General features: G+C 30.7%; 1 protein-coding gene across 1 annotated transcript in view; it reads left to right on the forward strand.

The window, feature by feature from the left end:
* Window positions 1–20,982: 20,982 nt before the first annotated feature.
* LOC114328599 (ATP-binding cassette sub-family G member 1) overlaps window positions 20,983–22,970 on the forward strand; it is a gene marked incomplete in the record, with an annotated part of 266,280 nt that continues 264,292 nt past the window's right edge. The window contains 1 exon segment of the mRNA XM_050657211.1: window positions 20,983–21,201. Within this exon segment, the coding sequence (XP_050513168.1) occupies window positions 21,181–21,201 (21 nt within the window).

The raw sequence follows: 22,970 nt of genomic DNA on the forward strand, positions 1-22,970 counted from the left end.
AAGGGCATCTCAAAATTAACATAAGAAAAACATTTCTTTTCTTCCACCCGGTATAAGTACAAAAAAAAGTTTGAGTAAACCTTTACATAGCTGTGTAAATACTAAAGAAAAATCTAAAATAATAAAAAAAATTAGCGCAATCCGTTAATCTGTTTACGAAAAAATCTACTATGAAAATTCAGCAGAATTTTCTATATCCCTAATAGTCTGGGCTGATTATCGGAGAATAGGCCATTTTTGGGAAAAGTTATTTACCAGCAATTTTATTGCTGGAATCGAATCATAAGATCCTATATATTAATAATATAGGTATGCAAAGTCCTCAGATAGTGTGCTACTTTTTTATAAACAAAATGGCGCACGAAAATCGTTTTTTTTTCAATCCACTAGGAAGAATTTCCTGTAGCTGGCTGTATACCATTAATTTTCAATTATTTTCAATTTTTGCTCTATAACTCCGAGGATTTTAACTTTACAACAAAAAACTCAAATAAAAATTCACCGTGATTAAATTCTGCATAGAGACGTGTTTTTCTTGATCTGCTCCGACGAAAATTTTCTTTGGAAAATGCGGGTTTTCCCAACAGAATTTTTAATTTTCAAATAAAGTTTTAGATAAGTAATTATCTACCAATAATTAAATAATTTGGTGACTTAAAAGCCTTCTTGGTTTAGATTATAATTCCAGAAGCTGGTGAAAATTGAATGAATATTTTAGCAACAATTCAATTGTTAATTAATAATTTACGGTCGCAATAATAACCAAAATAATTATGATACACTGATCAAACTTTGAAATTTTATAAAGATGAGATGCCTATTTAACATTTTCTCGACAAAATATAAATTTTTAATTTTTTTGCATAATCTTTAAATGTTTTAAAATAATAGTTATAAACAAATTAACGTTTCTCAGTAAGTTTTTATTATATTATAATTTTAAAAAATAGCTAAAATGCGCATTTCAAATATCTTGAAAATGAATGCTTCAAAACTTTTTTGCAACCATTTTCAAAAAAGTTATTAAACAGCAAAGTAAACATACGATTACTACGGTGTTTATAATTTTTTTTAATTCTTTCAAAGCGTAGAAGTGAGCTTAAAGTACAAGCTAATTATTTACAAAAAAATATCGATTATAAGTTTAATGGTTATATTTTAATTAAAGATTATAAATATATTTTTTTGTAATTTACACGCGCGAAAGTAGAATAATACAGTACTGTAGCTAAAATTTTCACTCGGAGCGACGACCGGCGGCCGCGCGACGTACACTTTTAATAAATAATGTATGCTGCATGTCAGTCGCTTCGAGTGAACATTTTAGCTCCGACTCTGCATCAGGCCTACTTTTGCGCTAAAAATTACAAAAAAAAGTATTTTTAATCTTTGATTAAAATATAACCATTGCACTAATTTTTGACATTCTTTGTGAGTAATTAGATTGTACCATAGACTCACTTTTAAGCTTTGAAACAATTAAAAGAAATTATAAATAACGGAGATATCGTATATTTAATTTGCTGTTTCTTAACTTTTTTAGAAAAATACGTTGAAATACGCATTTTAAGTATTTTTTAAAATTAGAATATAATAAACAATTTCTGAGAAATGTTAATTTGTTTATAACAATTTCTTTAAACATTTAAAGATTATGCAAAAAAATGAAAAATTTATATTTTGTCGACAAAATATTAAATAGGCATCACACCTTTATAATCTTTCTAAGTTTGATCAATGTCTCATGATTATTTTGGTTGTTATTGCGACTGTAAATTGTTAATTAACAATTGAATTGTTTCTAAAATATTTGTTTCATTTTCACCGGCTTCTGAATTTATAATCTATACCAAGAAAGCTTTTATTTCACTAAGCTATATAATTATTAACAAATAATTACTGGCCCAAAAAAATTATTTGAAAATTCGAGATTTTGTTGGGAAAACCCACATTTTTCGAGGAAAATTTTCATCGGAGCAAATCGGGAAAAACATGCCTCTATGTAGAATTAAATTGGGGTGAATTTTTATTTAAGTGTTTTTGGTGTAAAGTTAAAATCTTCGGAGTTATAGAGCAATAATTGAAAAAATACGATTTGTCGGCGCCATTTTGTTTATAAAAAAGTAGTACACTATCTGCGGATTTTGCATACCTATATTAATAATAATATATAGGATCTTATAATTCGATTCCAGCAATAAAATTGCTGGTAAATAACCTTTCTTTGTACTTTACTAATTAGACCAGCGTATTATAGGTAACTATTTTTTTCAAAATTTAAAGATTATGCAAAAAAAAAGAAAAATTTATATTTTGTCGATAAAATATTAAATAAGCATCTCATCTTTATAATCTTTATAAGTTTGATCAATGTATCATGATTATTTTGGTTTTTATTGCGATCATAAATTGTTAATTAACAATTGAATTGTTGCTAAAATATTTGTTTAATTTTCACCGGCTTCTGAAATTACAATCTATACCAAGAAAGCTTTGATGTCACTAAGTTCTTTAAATATTGATTAATAATTACTTACCTAAAACTTTATTTGAAAATTAGAGTTTTTGTTAGGAAAACCCGCATTTTCCGAGGAAAATTTTCGTCGGAGCAAATCGTGAAAAACATATCTCTATGCAGAATTTAATTGCGGTGAATTTTTATTTGAGTGTTTTTGTTGTAAAGTTAAAATCTTCGGAGTTATAGAGCAATAATTGAAAAAAATACGATTTGTCGGCGCCATTTTGTTTATAAAAAAAGTAGCACACTATCTGCGGATTTTACATACCTATATTATTAATATAGAGGATCTTATAATTCCATTCCAGCAATAAAATTGCTGGTAAATAACTTTTCCATGAATTTTGCTAATTAGCCCAGAGTATAACTTTTGACGAGCAGTTTAATTGCCTTTAGAAGCTAAACGAAAGACAAAAACAACTATTTTTCTTTGATATATATATTTTAAATTATGGTCTATTGTGATTTGTAGCATTTTTTTTCGAATTTAAAATTTTATTTTTAAGTGCCACCAAAGCAATCCATGTAAAAATAAATAAAAAGTTTAATAATTGAGGTATAATTATTGCTTTTAAAAAACACTTATTATTTGTAATAAGTGTTTGTGTTAAACATGATTGTTTGTGTTACTAATTGCTCATTAGTTTTAACCACGAATCATTATAAGTTTAATAAAAATGATTATTTTTCCAATTACTTACTTTACCATTATTTGTCCTGAAATCGAGTTTGACCGGTGACATTTGTATAAGTTGACTTAATGTCAAAGCTTTTGAGATGTGGCTTTTTAGGAGACCTAAAAATACCGTGGATAAGTCATATTACAAACGATGTCACCATTTAACTAGTCATCATTGAATCAAAGATCACCATCGAACTCTTCGCAATGGGCCACTATTCGCTTTTTCAGCAGTAAAATAAGCGTGAAAATTAAATATTACTAAATTCGGGCATTCACATAGGTCAGTTTCGACGTCTCGTTCACACTTCCCGTACAGAAGTGTGTCTACTAGCCCCAGTGTAGGTGTTTGCTTAGTTGACAATGGCCAGTTAAAAAACCAACTGTCAAGTGTAGGTTTTTCTTGGTCATTCTCAAGTTTTTTCTGATGCTGACTTCCCAAGGTTTCTTAGTGTTAGCTTAACAAGTCTATATCCTGACCCTTCTTCCCATCTTTTCACGGTTTACGTGTAGAAGTGACATTTGACAATTTCCGCGATTGTTGTAGTTGACCAGTCAAAAGATCACCAGGCCCAGAGCCCCCGTAAGGCTGAGCGGCGCCCGCGTGCTGGATATATTTTGGCGCCCTTTAAATCTACCTACAACCAATTCTGAAATAAATCTATAATTTTTTATTTTTTACTCCTTTTACAACAGAAATTGCAAAAACTCAAATTTTATTTTTTTTTGTAACTAATTTATTGATAATGGCAAAAAAACAAATAAAACTGTAATATGTTTCTTCGTTAAGGGCGTAGGTGTAAAATTTCGGGTCAATGTGTTTTAAATGTTTTCATTTTTTTCGAATCCTGAGAAAACTAATAGGTATGTAAGAATTTTTGAAAAATTTTAACGCAGAATGAAAGATTACGTTATTACCGAGGGCCGAAATCCCTTAGAATGACCAAAAAGTTCTTTTGAATGAGATATTTGAAATTAAAAATTACGCTAAATTTTCTTTTTTTTTCACCCCCGTAATTTATTAAAATAAACATTATAGAAGTTTTCCGGGACTTTCGGCCCTCGGTAATACTGCAATCTTTCATTCTGCATTTAGATTTTTCAAAAATTCCTACATATTAGTTTTCTCAGGATTCGAAAATAATGAATGCATTTAAAACACATTAGCGCCAAATTTTGCGCCTACGTCTTTAAATCTAGAAATCGAATTAAATGGGTGTTTTTCTAAATTTGACGGCAGCAAATTCGTTTATAATATCTTTAAAGTCAATTTTATTGACGAGCTCTTGCTCGATGGTTAATATTACCAAACCAGATAATCTTTCCTGTACCACAGTCCAGCGTCCAGCTCAAACAATTTTTAATTAACTTTAATTTTGAAAATGATCGCTCACCAGAAGCAACAGACACCGGTAAAGTGAGGATGATTCTTCATGAAACAGTGATATTTGGTAAAGATGAAGTTATATTATTTTCAAATATATATTGAAGAATATAAGTGGATCTGATGAGTTAGGTAATTCAAGTACCTAATTATAAAGCTTTTATCTCGCCAAATAAATCATTTGCATCAATCTTTACTTTTGCCTCCGTCTTTACTGGATCAGTTATCTTTTGTTGAAGAAGAAGACAATGTTTTAAAATATCATGGTCACTTAATGTAAAAATATCACTGAAAAAACCAAAAACATTATCATAATAAGACATCGTATCAAATCTACTATTCAATGAATTTGATCAATTATTCTAAAAAAAATATTTTAAACGCGGTTTTTGGAGCTTGAAATGTCTCGTTTCTATGTTCATAATTGAAAAATTTTGGTTTATATTTTCGTTTCACGATATTTAACGAAGGAAAACCTTGTTCATCAGCTGCCAATTTTCCCACTTAAGTAATTATTTCCTCAACAACATTTTCATCTCTGTAATTTTTTTGGCCATTGGCATGATACAGTTGATTTCACATTCAGATTATAGTGTAATGTGTAATGTGTGTGTTGAGTAAATGTCTTGTTATACAGTGCTAGTCAAAAGTCCGTACCCCCCTCTTATCTTTTGAACGGTTTTACCTATAATAGTGAAATTTGGATGGAGGAAATTAACTGACGTAAACTTCTTAACTAGTTATGACAGGTGACGTAATAGTGACAGATGACGTTACAGAGCCACTGTGACCGATAATTTTAAATGGGACCTTATGGCAAGTGATACCTCGTTTGAAAGGTATTCAAAATTCCTACTCAGCCATACTAATTTTTTTGTGTTTTAGTTGATTTTGATTTTGGTGAATAAATTAAATAAATATAATATTGTAGCTTCGCATTTAATTAATAAAAATTCAAATGTACGCCTATGGTTTTTTTGTCAAAAAAGTTGACGTTTTTCGATTCTCTAGTAGTTTTTACGTCAACGTCAACCTTTTTGACAAGTAATCATAGGCGGAATTTTGAATTTTGAATTAATTAAATGAAACTACAATTTTATATTTATTTCATTAATTCGTCAAAATTAGCTTAAACTTAAACAATATTAGTATGACTAAATAGGTATTTTCAATACCTTTCAAACGAGGTGTCACTTGCCATAAGGTCCCATTTAAAATTATCTGTCACAGTGGCGCTGTAAAGTCATCTGTCACTATTACGTCACCTGTCATGACTAGTTAAGAAGCTTACGTCCGTTTATTTCCTATCTCCAAATTTCACTATTATAGGTATAACCGTTCAAAAGATACGAGGGGGGTACGGACTTTTGACTAGCACTGTATAGTAAAGTCTATTTCATTGTCTTTGCAAAGAGACGCTAATTGTATCCAAACGTCTCCCTTCACCGATCCCACAAGGATATAAATTATTTCTATTAACTGATTTTTAATAAAGAAAAATTTGATACTCAGCTGGGATTCATAACTCACAACCCTTTGATCCAAAGGTCGGCTCTCTTACCATTGAGCCACACAGGGCCGGCGATAACGGGCCTTCAACTGATGCTGCCCTGCAGGCGGGCGCCCCTATTTGGTGGGCGCCAAAATGAGCTTTTTGCTGCTGGTGTTATACAAAATACATACTAATTTTAAAAACCTAAGGGGCATATGCTAGTTTTGCAGGCGGGAACCTTATACCACAGAAGGGGAGACTGTAATTTTTAAAATGATCAACTACATTCTTTAAACAGTTTTGACATACTTTAATGCCAATTATTGTATAATTTTGCTTATAATATTAATCTGGAATAAACAGAATACCAAATAATCATTATGATCTCTATAAATAAATCTAAATGAATGGATATGTAATAGTAAAGCACTTGCTTTATGTCTACTTGCTATCAGAATTTCAAAAACGGTAGTTTAGAAATAAATATAATGGTACATATTATTTTTATATTACTATCTATGCTTTTTATAGCATGTATTATTTATCAAATTGGGTGTTTCTATTAAATTATTAAAAAATCTGTTTAACCCAAAACCCAAACTATCCACCGTTAAAATTTATTTTTCAAAATTTGAATTCCTCGTCTCAAAAAACATGCATGCCAAATTTTTATGAAATTATTTTAATTTCAAAAATCCACGAAAGTTTCAAATCTGGACAGAATATTACAACCCAACAAGTTTTGACCTCTAAACAAATTTTTACGATTTACGGATAAGTACTACAAAATAGGTATTATTCCGATATTATACCGTTTTAAAAAAATGCAATAATACAGGGTGTAACAAAAATACAGGTCATAAATTAAACCACATATTTTCGGACTAAAAATAGTTCGATTGAACCTAACTTACCTTAGTACAAATGTGCACATAAAAAAAGTTATAGCCCTTTGAAGTTACAAAATGAAAATTGATTTTTTCCAATATAATATTGAAAACTATTAGAGATTTTTTATTAAAAATGGACATGTGGCATTCTTATGGCAGGAACACCTTAAAAATAAATTATAGTAAAATTTGTGCTCCCCATAAAAAAATTATGGGGGTTCGGTTCCCTTAAACCCCCCTAAACTTTTGTGCACGTCCCAATTAAATTATTATTATGGTACCATTAGTAAAACAAAATGTTTTTAAAACTTTTTTATCTCTTAGTACTTTTTCGAAAAGCCAGTTTTTATCGAGATATTTTGAATATTTTTTGTCAAATCCACCACATATTTTGTATATGGTTAAGTACGATTATCGAGACTGGGTAATAATACGAAAAGTTACATTTTTAGGTATATTTTGAACCATATTAAAAAAGAAGCCACATCTCAATAAAATGTGCCTTATCAAAAACATACTAGGAGACAAAAAAGTTTTAAAAACACTGTTTTTAACTAATGGTACCGCAATAACAGTTTAATTGAAACGCATGCAAACATTTGGGGGGTTTAAAGGAACAAAACCCCCATAAAATTTTTATGTAAACATATTAAAAAGGAAGCCGTATCTCGATAAAAAATGGCTTATCGAAAAAATACTAAGAGGCAAAAAAGTTTTAAAAATATTGTGGTTAACCAACGGTACCACAATTATAATTTAATTGGAACGTACACAAAAGTTTGGGGGGGTTTAAGGGAACAAAACCCCCATAAAATTTTTATGGGGTGCACAAATTTCACTTTAATTTTTTTAAAGATAATCCTGCCATAAGAATCCCACGTGTCTATTTTCAATAAAAAATCTCCAATAGTTTTCGATATATTGGAAAAAATCAATTTTCATTTTATAATTTCAAAGGGCTATAACTTTTTTTATGTGCACATTTGTACTAAGGTAAGTTAGGTTCAATCGAACTATTTTTGGTCCTAAAATATGCGGTTTAATTTATGACCTGTATTTTTGTTACACCCTGTATAGTAGTAAATTATACACCAAATAGTAACACCAAATATAAAATAAGATCTTAATTATTTTTTCATTAATAAACATTTTTTTTTTATTTTTGAAATTTCTCCAAATGTTCGTTAAAAATGTAAAATTAAAATTGTATAAAAAATTAATATCTCGTTAGAATAAATATTTCTTATTTGCCAAACCTTCGGTTTGGCGACCTTTTCGGGCTGCGCTCGCGTGCGCCGCACGCGTTACACGCCCGGTTACGAGGGCCCTAAGCAGGCCTTAAGAGTCTTAGGTCTGCTGCCTTCCTAGCTAGCTCATTAGCAATGCGGTTTCCCCATATTTCCATTGTGTCCTTTAACCCACCTCAGGATGATGTTGTTACTATCCGAGCTAGAGACTCATGACACTCCATTACTAACCCTGATGTAACACGTGGTCTATTCAGGGTTAGTAGCGCTTGTCTGTTGTCTGTGGTGGTTATTATGATTTTACCGGCTATACATTTTCGGGTTATCTCTTTTGCGGCTATGGAGATATTTTGTAGGGTTTGTCTAAGACAAACGTAGGTTTAATTTAGTAGCCTCCATGCCCTGCAAGTAGCAGGGGTAGCGCCTCCAGCTCACCTCGCCAGAAACGTCATCTCAATTGTCCCATTCCTACATCAAGGTTTGCACCCGCTGAGCGCAATCGCATCATCGGTAATGCCAATCGCAGAGAGGTAATGCCAATGAGCAACTCTATTGCAGTAATTGGTGTTGTTTTCATGGCACCTGTTTTATTTAGGCAAGTCATCCGCTGAATGTGGTTTAGTTTGTTTAGTTTGTTTAGTTTGTTTAGTTTGTTGATCGCTGTTCTTGTAGCACTTTTGGTACCCAAGAAATAGCTCTATAAGTTAGCATTGGCCTAATGACAGTAGTGTAGATCTAGGCGATCACTCTGGGCGACAGGCTCCAAGTGCGTCCGACCGTTGACCGACCCTGTTCATGGGCAATATATGCTCTTTTAGCTGTACTATCTAAGTGGAAGTTCCATGTTACCTTCCGGGCAAGGCTTATACAATACCAAGATATTTCACTTCTTTAGAAAAGTATAGACTGCAGTTTAGCATCCTTGGGAGTATTAAGCCTATGATCCCTCTTTTTCGGTTGAAGAGGACCATCTCTGCCTTCTTTGTATCTATATACAGTGAGTGTTCCTTACACCATGTTTCTAATAGTCTGAGAGCAACTTGTAATCTCTCACATAATGTTCTCAAACTTACCGCTTTGCAAGACAGCTATGTAGTCTGCATATGCTATTGTGTACAAACCGTTCTTGTTGAGTTGGTGAATCAGAGTGTCTAAAACTATGCTTCAGAGAAGTGGTGATAGCATCCCCCAGTGGACATCCCCTCGTAACCATGCCTCAAACCGAAACGACTTCTACATTTATGCTTATTGCTTTATTGAAGAGCATACCTACTAAATATACATTCGCTCACGGCCAAGGGGACATTCCTGACATTGAGCTATTGGCTGATAGTTAGGAAGGTGGTTTTATCCGGTGGCGCCCAAAATCCCGACAGCCAAAATCCCGACGGCCAAAACACCGACACGCCAGAATACCGACAAGCCAGAATCCTGACAGGCCAAAATCCCGACATGCAACAATCCTCGCATAAGCAAAAATCCCGACCACTACATTTTGAATATTTATTGTTTCCTTTTCAAATGCAATACCAAATCATATTAGTCCAGGGTAATAAGGTTTTTCCCATGACACTCGAGCAGCCAGGGTACTAAAACGTTTTTTCGACAGGTAATATCTATCAGAACAAATTGTAACTATTTGCTGCGTAGGATATGGCGGCCATTTTTATTTATAAACAATTTAGTGTCAAAAACGGCCTTTTTCCCATTTTTTTTTTCAAATCAAGGGAAAACAGTGGACCTTATGGTTATTTTAGAACAAACATCTTAGGGAGCATGGAAAAAGCTTTAAAATGACGTATTACAAAGGTTGATATACTTATTTATTGTTAATATAATTAAGAAAAAAGGTCTAAATTGCGGAAAAATTAATTTTGCAATAACTATTGTCAAAATTAGTGTGCAGCTTTGAAATTTTTGTCAAATGAGGGTTCTTTGGTGCGTAATATGGGACAAAAATTTCGAAGCGAATCATTCAATTGTTTATATTTTATTCAAATTGTTTATCCCAGAGAGCTTTTTTTGCAATAACATAAGTCAAAAAAAATATAATGTTAGAACCATTCTGCAGGTGTCAAATGAAAGAGCATAAGCTAAACTTTCAAACTTATTTAAAAAAAGTTAATAAAAAATTCACTTATTAGTAATAAATAATTACACAAAAGTCTCGTCAATTTTCCTTATAAACAATTTGAATAACTTTTTTGTTATGGCCGGTAGATAATTTTTTTTACACATTCTAAAAGATGGCATTTTTACACCAACTTTAAGAAAAAATAAGTTACCTTAGGTCAATTAGGGCCAAAGTTAGCAACATTTTTTTAAAAATTCATAGCTAATTTGTTTATAATAAATAAGAATCGAAAATAGCTCTCTTTCGCTTTTAAAGACACGAAGTGTTAAAAAAAAAATTGGTTTTATTTTCTTTTCAAGGGAGTCGTCAATAAAGCTTCAAAAATGAAGTACAAACGCGACCCGCTTGCAACTGACGAAGTAGAAGCATACAACCCGTGCGACCTAAAAATCTTGGGAACCAACTAATGCATTTTAATGTTTTTTTAATTTGTTTGCACTTTTAGCGTACTTTACAAATATGGAGTCAGTTGATTCATAAATTATGAAATAAACAATTTAATTTGTTAAAAAAAAATTATTTTTTTCAAAAAAAATTTTTTTTACCGTGTTTTAGGTGCACAACCATAATGTTATGTATGTAATAATTATTGATAAAAAATTGTAATAAATATACATACAGAGTGAGTCTGTAATTTGGAATAAATTTAATAGTTCAAATACTGATTGTTTTTTTTGAAAATTACTCAGACCTGTCAATTAGTATTTCAAATCTAAATTTTTTACATACAATAATAATGTATATAGGGTGTCCCAATTTAAAGATATGACGTCATCGTTGATTTCTTAAATAGCAACACTGTTATTTTGATAGCTATTTAGATAGGGCGTGTAAAGTTATACATAAATGCAAAATATCAAATTTTATTTACTACCATTTACAAGATAATAAAAATTAAAATTATGTCTGTAATTTGGGATTAATTTAATAGTTAAAATACTAATTGTTTTTTTTTTGAAAAATGCTCAGACCTGTCTATTAGTATTTCAAATTGATTTTTTTACATACAGTAATAATGTATACAGGGTGTCCCAATTTAGAGCTTTAAAATTATGATTTATTATCTTGTAAATGGTAGGGAATAAAAAATTGATATATTGCAGTTATGTATAACTTTACACACTCTATCCAAATAGCTATCAAAATAACAGTGTTGCCATTGAAGAAAATCAACGATAACGTCATATCTCCTAATTAGGACACCCTGTATACATTATTATTGTATGTAAAAATTTCGATTTGAAATACTAATAAACAGTTCTGAGCATTTTTCAAAAAAAAGCAATTAGTATTTGAACTATTGAATTTATTCCAAATTACAGACATAATTTTGTTATTTTTTATTATCTTGTAAATGGTAGGGAATAAAAATTTGACACTTTGCAGTTATGTATAACTTTACACACCCTATTAAAGTAGACATCAAAATGACAGTGTTTCCGTTTAAGAAAATCAACGATGACGTCATATCTCTAAATTGGGACACCCTCTATACATTATTATTGTATATAAAAAATTTAGATTTGAAATACTAATCGACAGATCTGAGAATTAAAAAAAACAATTAGTATTAGAGGTATTGAATTTATTCCAAATTACAGACACTCTGTATAAATTGAAGACCCTGGTGGAAGAAGGGGATAAGTACAAAATTCTGCAAAAGCGAGATAGGTGCTTATTTAGGTTGAAAAGTAACTGTTCTTGCCTGGCTCAAGTATAGGATATGTACAGGTAATAGATACTGGAATTATAAGAGAAATATCCCCTGGTATGGTCTGGTGCAAGAACAATATAAGAAATGTGTAACTTATCCCGTTCTTGCACCAAATTTGAATTAATTTTTATATCTGTGTTATTCTGTCCCACTATTGCACCGGTGGCTTACCGCGATTAAGTAAGGTACCGGTATCTGCACAAGCCACGAACGCGATCTAAGTCACGTAGTCACCGAGAAACTGTTGGAGAGTTAACATAGTGCTAGTGCGAGAGGTACGGTTTAGTAAAATATCGAGGATTTTTTTATTATTACTAAAACATAGGATATCATCATGAGTTCAAATAGTGAGGATCAACCATTTCAAAGTTCAGGCAGCGAGTTTCTGCCTTCGAATGATTCTGGTGTGCATCTGAAAATAATTTATATGAAGAGAAGGAGTCCGCTGATAAAGAGGCTGCAAATAATAAACATGGACGAAAGAAAACAAGAGATCACAAGAGCTGGAAAAGAAATGTGCAGAAAATAAAAAGAGCTAGAGGTGAAGCTTATAAATCTACGACAACGGGAAAAGTGGTACCAGAAAGGAAACAAGGCGATGATTGCAAATGTAGTAAGAAATGCATAGAAAAACTTTCAAAAACCGAAAAGCAGGAAATAATATCGGTAATAGGAAATAGACTTTCTGTTAAAATTTGCGTTGCTTTATTTTATATTCATTTTTATTAATAAGTACTCCACGTTTAATAATAAAGTATTTCTTTTGAAAATGGATTTTAATGTAACTTATCCCCTTTTTGCACCTGCTGTAAACTACAGTAGAAAAAAGGCTTTAACTTATCCTATTATTGCACCAATTTTTTTTCCTTAATAGCATTGTTGTTTGGCTGTAGAATGGCGGCAAAATCATATATACCTGTTGTATTAGTTAGGCCCTACTTCATGAACAACCTAAATTTTAAATTAAAAAATAAAACTTTTTTTGCTTCTCCTGTAAAATTTACATATTGTTACTTATCCCCTTCTTGCATCAGGGTCTTCAATTACTGTATAAAATAGAAAAATTTTAGTAAAAGTGCGACTTTTACTCTATAAATATGTTTAGAGTTCCAGTAATTTGAATCTATTAATTGACTATTTAACGAATCATTAACATGCCTTAAAACCCCCTCTATGGCTCAGTGGTAAGAGCGCCTACCTTTGGATCGAAAGGTCCGAATGGTCGTGAGCTCGAATCTCACCAGGGCCAGAAATTTTTTGTTTATTATAAATTAATAAATGAAAATATGTAGTTTCTGCCCTTGTAGAATCGGTAGTCACCGGAGGGACCGCAGACGTTCGGATACAATTAGCGTCTCTTTGCAACGATAATGACGTCGACTTTGCAAAGTAACAAGACACTTACTCAACACACACACTACACAAAACACTAGGTACCTAACTGCAAAAATTCACCGTACCTACCATGCCAATGGCTATTAGTTGTCGAGGCATTAGCTAAAAAAAATATGCCTTAAATTAAAAATATATGTGAAAACGTTATGAAATTAGTATAAAAACATACATTATTTTTTTTTAATTTCAAATAAGTACAGTGTTTTACATTTATAATTGTGCACCTAAAACACGGTAAAAAATTAAATAAAATGTTTTTTTTGTTTAAACAAATTAAATTGTTTATTATAATTTACGAATCAACTGACTCCATAATTGTAAAGTACCCTAAAAGTATATGCAAATAAAAAAAAAACATTAAAATCCATTGGTGGGTTCCCAAGATACAAAAAACTGTAATAGTTTGAAGTTAATATTTCAATTTCAGGTCGCACGGATTTTATGCTTTTACTTCATTTTTGAAGCTTTAGTGACCACTCACTTACTTGAAGAGAAAATAAAACCAAAATTTTTTTTTAATACTTCGTGTCTTTAAAAGCGAAAGAGCGCTATTTTCGATTCTTATTTATTATAAACAAATTAGCTATGAATTAAAAAAAAATGTTGCTAACTTTGGCCCTAATTGACCTAGGCTAACTTATTTTTTCTTAAAGTTCGTGTAAAAATGCCATCTTTTAGAATGTGCAAAAAAAATTTCTACCGGCCATAACAAGAAAGTTATTCAAATTGTTTATAAGGAAAAATTGACGAGACTTTTGCATAATTATTTATTACTAATAAGTGCATTTTTTATTAACTTTTTTTAAATAAGTTTGAAAGTTTAGCTTATGCTCTTTCATTTGACATCTGCAGAATGGTCCTAACATTATGTTTTTCTGACTTATGTTATTGCAAAAAAAGCTCTCTGGGATAAACAATTTTAATAAAATATAAACAATTGAATGATTCGCTTTGAAATTTTTGTCCTATATTACGCACCAAAGAACCCTCATTTGACAAAAACTTCAAAGCCGCACACTAATTTTTACAATAGTTATTGCAAAATTAATTTTTTTGCAATTTAGACCTTTTTTCTTAATTATATTAACAATAAATAAGTAATATATCAACCTTTGTAATACGTCATTCTAAAGCATTTTCCATGCTATCTAAGATATTTGTTCTAAAGTAACCATAAGATCCACTGTTTTCCCTTGATTAAAAAAAAAAAGGAAAAAATGCCGTTTTTTGACAATAAATTGTTTATAAATAAAAATGGCCGCCAGATCCTACGCAGGAAATAGTTTCAATTTGTTCTCATAGGTATTACCTGTCGAAAAAACGCTTCAGTACCCTGGCTGTTCGAGTGTCACGAACAAGGTATATTTTTGGCTTATTACCCGGGCCTATATTATACAGTACTGAAATTGAAAAATTAAACGCTTACTAATGAGTACGGGTACTAATTATTATGTATTTTAAAAGAAAAAATCATTAAACACTTCATTTTATAATATAAAAGCTATATTTTACTGAAATGGAAGGTTGTAAGTGACATGATATATCTATTATATGTATGAAAGTAAACTTGAATTCAGGATTTGATTATGCATATATTATTAGACGAATATTGTAAAAAAAAATAATTTAATTCATATACCATGTTAGAAATTTTATTTACAAAATTAGTTCATAATAAATGGTAAGTACTTTTGTTTGATATCACCTTCATTACTAGCGTTAACATCAAAGCCTATAACCCAACTTCAGTGCTTCGAAACACATTTATCTACAGGGTGGGGCATTAGTGTGACAAAGTCCAATTACTCGTTTGTTGTAAGAGATACGAAAAAAAGTTATTTAGGTAAAAGTTGGGGCACACATAGTGTCATATTTTAAAAATATTTTCAAATATACAGGGGCGTCCGTATTGACAGGGTGACACCAACTTATGTTTTTTTAAATGGAATACCCTGTATATTTTTACATTTTTGGATTCTCCTCGATGTTTCCTTTCTTAAAATATATGGTTTTGTAATATTATACGAGGTAGTTTAAAAGTTAATTACGTTTTTTTGTTAATTTCGTAGCAAAATCTACACCCTGTAGAATTGTAGTGATTTGACATCAAATTTTCTATTTGCATTTAAACGATTTTTAGTATAGTCTACTACTGCTAATCATTAATAGTATAGCGAAATGTTTAATTTTAGTATACAGGGTGGGTCGAAACTCGGAATGAGTATTTTCTGAGTTTTCTTAAATGGAACACCCTGTATTTTAGTATTGTAATAAAATTATATTTTATGGTACTTTTTTATTTCTTAAGCATTCCCTATACCTAAGTGCTTTAATTTGTAAGTTATTCGTCATTCTTTAAGCAAACATTAATTGCAACAAAAATTACGTAAAATTTCATTAGGTAGCCGTGAAAATATCCAATCAAAAGTAATTTTTCGAAAAAAAAAATACATAATAATCTAGCCTGATCCTTAATTTATTAATATTGGATGAGATATCCAAATACATTCGTAGTTAAGGTTGTTGGTGCTTAAAATATGAATCAAACATACAAAATTCTGCCTAGTTGGCTATGACACAAAATTTGCTTAAACATTTGACATTACACTATTTATATAGTTCCAGTTGATTTGATACCATTACTAATATTAATTTTTCTAATGAGGAACGGATTAAAATGGCTTTGTGCTAGGAGGGTATAACAAAAATGAGCTACTTGCAATAAAAATGTATCATCAGCAATTACCTGATAGACGACAAGCAAAAAGAGAAACTTTTGAAAGGATACTAAAACGGTTTCAACAGACAAGATACTTAGATTTTACTCGTAAGAACGATTTTACTAATATGCAGATCCTCAGTGACACTAAGGATTACATTTAATTGCTGTTTTCTTCACTTACAATAGTTTTTATTCGAGCAGATTTATCATAATCTGAGTGATCGGTCCGTTGAAAAAGTTCTAGTATATTTTTAATCGTTTCTCTTCTTAGTTGTCTTCTATCAAGGAATTTCTGATGAAAAATTCTTATTGCTAGTAGCACATTTTTGTTATATTCCACTAGCACCAAAATCTTATTAATCAGTTTCTCATAAGAAAAATACATATTAGTAATGGTAACGAAGCAACTGGATCTATAAAAATAGTATAATATCAAATTTTTAAGGAAATTTAGTGTCATAGCCGACTAGGTAGAATATTGTATGTTTTTATTAATATTTTGCGCACCAACAACCTTAACTACGAATTTATTTGGATATTTCATCCAATAGTAATAAATTAAGGATCAGACTAGATTATGATGTATTTTCTTTTCCAAAAATTATTTTTGATTAAATATTTTCACAGCCACCTAATAAAATTTCACGTAATTTTTCTTACAATTAATGTTTGGCTTAAAGAATCACGAATAACTTACAAATTAAAGCACTTAGGTATAGGGAATGCTTAAGAAATAAAAAAGTACCATAAAATATCATTTCCTTAAAATACTTAAATACAGGGTGTTCCATTTAAGAAAACTCAGAAAATACTCATTCCGAGTTTCGACCCATCCTGTATACTAAAATTAAACATTTCGCTATACTGTTAATGTTTAACAATAGTAGACTATATTAAAAATCGTTTGAACATAAAATAAAAATTTGATGTCAAATCACTAAAATTCTACAGGGTGTAGATTTTGCTACGAAATTAACAAAAAAACGTAATTATCTTTTAAACTACCTCGTATAATATTACAAAACCATATATTTTAAGAAAGGAAACGTCGAGGAGAATCCAAAAATGTAAAAAAATACAGGGTGTTCCATTAAAAAAAACATAAGTTTGTGTCACCCTGTCAATACGGACGACCCTGTATATTTGAAAATATTTTTAAATTATGGTACTATGTGTGCCCCAACTTTTATATAAATAACTTTTTTTCGTATCTCTTACGAGAAACGAGTAATTGGACTTTGTCACACTAATGCCCCACCCTGTATATGAAAGTGTTTACAAAGGGGCCTGGCAGGCAATACTAGGGAATTAGTCCAAGTAATGAAGCTTAAAATATAACAAAACCTCGCAATGTTTACAGAATGGATCGATTTGCTTGAAAATTTAAAAATAAGTAGTGGATAGTCCAAGGATCAAAATCTATATGACGCCGAAAGGCGCTTTTACCATGAGGCTGTTTGCCACCCCATCTCGAGGGTGAAAATTTTTTATTATATTTTACCGCAAAAGTTGATAATTCATTTTAATCAAAAAACGTTCTATACATTTTTTTGATAAAATTAATAATTTTCGATTTATTCGCTTTCGAAAGTGATAGTTTTATATCGATTATTTTTTTCACCTGTCAAATTCTGACGTTTTTGCTTTTTCAGCCAATCACCACGCGCCGTTCTAGCCAATCATCGAGTGTAATACTGATAAAACAGCCTCTTCCTTGATAAAACAGTCTCTTCCCTGATAAAACTTAAGGTACCCTAAATTTCACATAATACGTACATACCTGTGTTTACTAACCTAATTTATGAACAGCCCTGGTACATAGATATTTTAAAAACACTAACCACGATATACTCAGATTTTCTACAGTTTTTATTTTCAAAATAAATATTTCTAAACTTTTCATAAACGTCAAACAGAACCGATGTAAACCGTACACAGAACTAATTCTTCTATTTTGTTGCCGATTTCAACAAACCAGTGTTATCACATAAAAGGATTCGATATTGGTTCACAAAATAATCTTTTCAAATGGCACTCGTCCTCTAAATTTTGCTTGATACATTTTTTCGTTTTCATACTTAAACTTCTTTATTTAGGGTAAAATTACTCAAACAAACCGAAATGGATAAAATCACTCGTCCTTCGGACTCGTGATTTTATCATTCGGTTTGTTTTCGTAATTTTACCAAATAAAGAAGTTTTCGTGAAAACAAAAAAATTTATCGATAAAATTTAGAGGACTCGTGGTATTACCTTTGAAAAAATCAATGTTTTTTAATCAGTTTTCTGCTATTAATTCAAAAAGTTTTCGTCTTATCAAAACAACTTTGCTTAACAAAAATTTAACTTTTGAAATAATAAACAACACTTTTTTTACATTTTCTTTAAGACCAATAGTAATCGAGCTATACTTTATTATATGTTAGCTCTTCTTCGTCAAATGCTAAATATTGTAGTTTCAAAGTCAAAAGCCGGGAAACTATGCATTTCTCGAGAATAACTTGTTCAAACTAATTTAAAGTATTTGAAAATATCTATCTTCGGAAATAAAAAAATAGTCTCTAGATCAAAAATTAAGTGACTTATAATAAAAAGAATGTCAGTCCCTATTTTTTCAGCGAAAAAGTGATCGGAAACTTCCCCCTACTTACCACCCTAATTAGGATTAGTCATTAACCTTATTTGGTGTTCTTTACTTATGTATTCTTAATAGGTTCTAGAGCTTTGACCAGCTTAGAATGATTAGTTTAAAAAAAATGGAGTTAAAAGCGAATAACGAATTTTTGTAGTTTGGTAAAAAATGTCCTTTCTTCAGAATAGAAAAATTAGCATCAGAGATACGAAAAAATTTTTAAATATAAAATTGTAGCTTATTTAATTCCTAAGAATTAAGTTTGCAAAAATATTTTCTACCGTAAAAAATTAAGTGAGCTATTGACAATTAAAGGCTAACCCCACACACCACGTGGACTGCTGATCAGATTGATTTGTCCTTACATTACGGACGATGAATGGCAACTGAACTATTGTTGGTGAAATGTGGATTTTGTATTTATAAAGAATTCAACGGTTCGGGCTTTTGTTGATCAGTCTATTAAACAAGCAAAGGCCGATAAAAAATAAAATTTTGGACAAAAAAAAAATAGTACATTGTTTACCGGGTAGAAAAAGCTTAACATTCTTGGACGACTGTGAAGATTGCTAAGTCGAGGCGCAAGCCGAGACTTAGCAACACAGAGTCCAGGAATGTGGCTTTTCCTACGAGGTAAACATACTATTTTTCCGCAAATCGTTTAAAATTCGACAGATATTGATTGATTTAAAAAAAACGCGATAATTTTATTCCCAAATAAATGGTGCTTTGAAATTCCTAATAAAATTACTTGGGTTACTATGGAAACGTATTGAGGTTGAATTGTCAAACTTGACGCTTATAAATTTAATTGCTGGTGTTCTCGAAAGTAAAATGATAAGTGATGATGAAATTTCCATTCCTGGGACTCCTCCAGAGCTGGTCGAGGCAGTGAATACTGCTTCATTAGAATTATTGCCAAAGAAATCAAGAGAAAAGTACGAAAATGCATACAGACGTTTTATGGATTATCGCATGAGTAAAAATACGAGTTCTTTCTCAGAAAATGTTGTAATGGCATACTTCCTAGACCTTTGTTTAAAGATGAAATCTTCAACATTATGGGCCAATTATTCAATGCTGAAGTCAACCCTTGCACTTAAACACAATGTAGATATATCTACATACTCAAAACTTCGTTCTTTATTGAAACGGCAAGCTCAAGGTTATAGGGCAAAGAAATCTAAGATTTTAACGAAGGAAGAAATTGAAAAATTTATCCAGGAAGCTCCAGATAAAGAAAATTTAATGATTAAGGTAATTTACAAGGTTTTAATAGCAATGTGTTTTCTATCATTTATGTAGAACACTAACAACTGTACGGAAATATCATTTCCTTACAGTAAGGAAATGACATTTCCTTACAGTAAGGAAGTCCTGACTTTTTCTTCAAGAAATTTTGACAGGAATGTCAAAATTTCCTGGCGATTTGCGGAAATAGTACATTGTTTACCGGGTAGGAAAAGCTTAACATTCCTGGACGACTGTGAAGATTGCTAAGTCGAGGCGCAAGCCGAGACTTAGCAACACAGAGTCCAGGAATGTGGCTTTTCCTACGAGGTAAACATACTATTTTTCCGCAAATCGTTTAAAATTCGACAGATATTGATTGATTTAAAAAAAAAACGCGATAATTTTATTCCCAAATAAATGGTGCTTTGAAATTCCTAATAAAATTACTTGGGTTACTATGGAAACGTATTGAGGTTGAATTGTCAAACTTCAATGTGTTTTCTATCATTTATGTAGAACACTAACAACTGTACGGAAATATCATTTCCTTACAGTAAGGAAATGACATTTCCTTACAGTAAGGAAGTCCTGACTTTTTCTTCAAGAAATTTTGACAGGAATGTCAAAATTTCCTGGCGATTTGCGGAAAATAATATTGTTGGTTGCTTTGTCTAATATAACCGAATTATCAGTACTTTAACATAACAATTCCGTTATTTGTGAATATGTACCTACATGTATTTGAAAATTACATTATTATTGACTTATCGACGACATTTGGCATTGACCAGAAAATAAAACTATACGACTATTTGCTACTGCATTCATTGTATGCGTTTAGATAGCATTTCACTGCCACAAATAGCTCACTGATCCTTTCAAGAGATAATAAAAGATTAGAACGCATTAAGCTGGACGAACTTGGCAGCGAGTATTTAAATGAAAAATTACTATCACCCGCCGAATGCATCAGACTCATTCGTTTGGTCTCAACGTGCAGTTGTTGTGTGACGGTTGAAATATTGGAATCTGCCGGAACTCGCGCTCGCGAGTATTGTTGTGTTCTTCTCCGATACGTATCCATTTCAAACGTTTTGTGAATTTTTTTTTTGTGTGAAGTTCAATGTTACCATCTTCAGGATGATTGGAACTGAGGAAATTGTAAGTGGTTTAATTTTTTAAGTATTTAAATATGGTAGGCGATTTCGAACATTTTGATATAATATGTACTCCAGGAAAATTAACAAAACTTTCCCGTGTTCAAAAAACATTCAAAACGGCGTATTCTAAAGCTTTTTAAATTAATTCGTTGCTTCAAAAATTTCAAAATAAGAAAAAATTGTTAATTATCTACAGTAAAACCTCCGGTCACCGAAACCTTTTTAACTGAAACATCGTTAACCGAAATGGCTGGCAGTTTCAATATTTTCGTGAATAAAAAATAAATGTAAAAAAAGCAATAAAATTAAGGAAAATGAACATGTTTAAGAGTGTTTTTTTAAGAAATCTTCTATTTTCTTTTGGATTATCCTTTGACTACAATGTTTTGCAGCTATATCTCTCCAATACTATGTCAACAAGAAGAATACAAAAAACAATGTTATTTTTAAACGAAATTCTTGTTATCCGAAATGGCCTACCCCCCAATTATTTCGGTTAACAGAGGTTTTACTGTATAACTTTCGTAAAAAATTAACTTAATCTTTTGTTAATGTCCTCAAAGACCCCTATTAATTAGTTTAAAATTTATTAAAATTGTTTATTTGAAAAGGTAACTTTTCTGTAATAACATAAGTCATAAAATAATGAAGAACAGTACTTCTACTGGTACCACATGAAAAATGAAGACTTTTAGTTTTAAAATACACAAAAAATAAAAAAAAATGAATTATACAAGGGGCAAAAATCGCACATTTTAGCGCGATACATGAAAGTTTCGTTTCGGTGCGATCATGAGAGATATGCATTTTGCCCCGTGTATAATACAATTTTTTTTCTGTAACTTGCCAGAAACACCAGAAATTTCAACAATTTTGTCGCAAAAAATAAAAATAAATAGAACATCAAGAATTAATCAGGAAAGTAGGGGACGTTGCCTAGGTAACTACGAAAGTAACAAAAAAAATTGTGTCAAACTGTGTGTCAAAATTTGAGCGAAATGAACAACAATTTTACTGCACGTCCTCAAAATTAGTAGAGACTGCAAAAGAGTCTTCGTTGAAAATATTGCCCGCAAGATCTAAGAATTTATATCATGAGAGAGCGTATGCAAAATTCAATGATTTGTACTAAAGGAAGAAATGTAATTAGTTCTAGAAAATCGTTGCATGGCGTATTTTTCGGAAGTATCACAAGAAATGAAACCCTTAATAGTGTGGGACCATTATTCTATGGTGAAATTGTAAATTGCCTTCAATTAATTAAAATTAGGAGTGATCAACTATGATAATAATTTATAAATTTTTGATCTTTTGACGTCCACGAGCGGGAAGAAATATTATGTAAAATAACCTTACCACCTGGAATAAAATGTAACGTTTCGGCAACTGACACGAGGTGGCAAATTATGACATTTGATGTCAGTTATACAAAAAAATATTTGTTACATAATATTTGTTAGTTAAAAATTAAAAAAAAAAAACGTTTTTATATCTGAAAAGCTGACAATTTTTACAAGGCTTAAATTAAAAAAGTTGTTTTGGGACTATTAGATACCTAAAAACTTTTTTTTTTAATTTGCAGCTCATTTGTTTATAGAAACGTAGTTTCTTAATTAAAAACTAAAGTTTTGTTTACAAATATACAACAGAGAATCAATTGGAACACAATACAAAATCTGAATTTTTTGGAAAATAATATTTTGTAGATATTTAAAAAAAAAATGGTGTCAAATTCAAAAAATATTATAAAAAGTTATTCTATTTGTTTTT

The sequence above is a fragment of the Diabrotica virgifera genome, chromosome 1, assembly GCF_917563875.1.
Source record: "Diabrotica virgifera virgifera chromosome 1, PGI_DIABVI_V3a".
In the NCBI taxonomy this organism is placed as follows: domain Eukaryota; kingdom Metazoa; phylum Arthropoda; class Insecta; order Coleoptera; family Chrysomelidae; genus Diabrotica; species Diabrotica virgifera.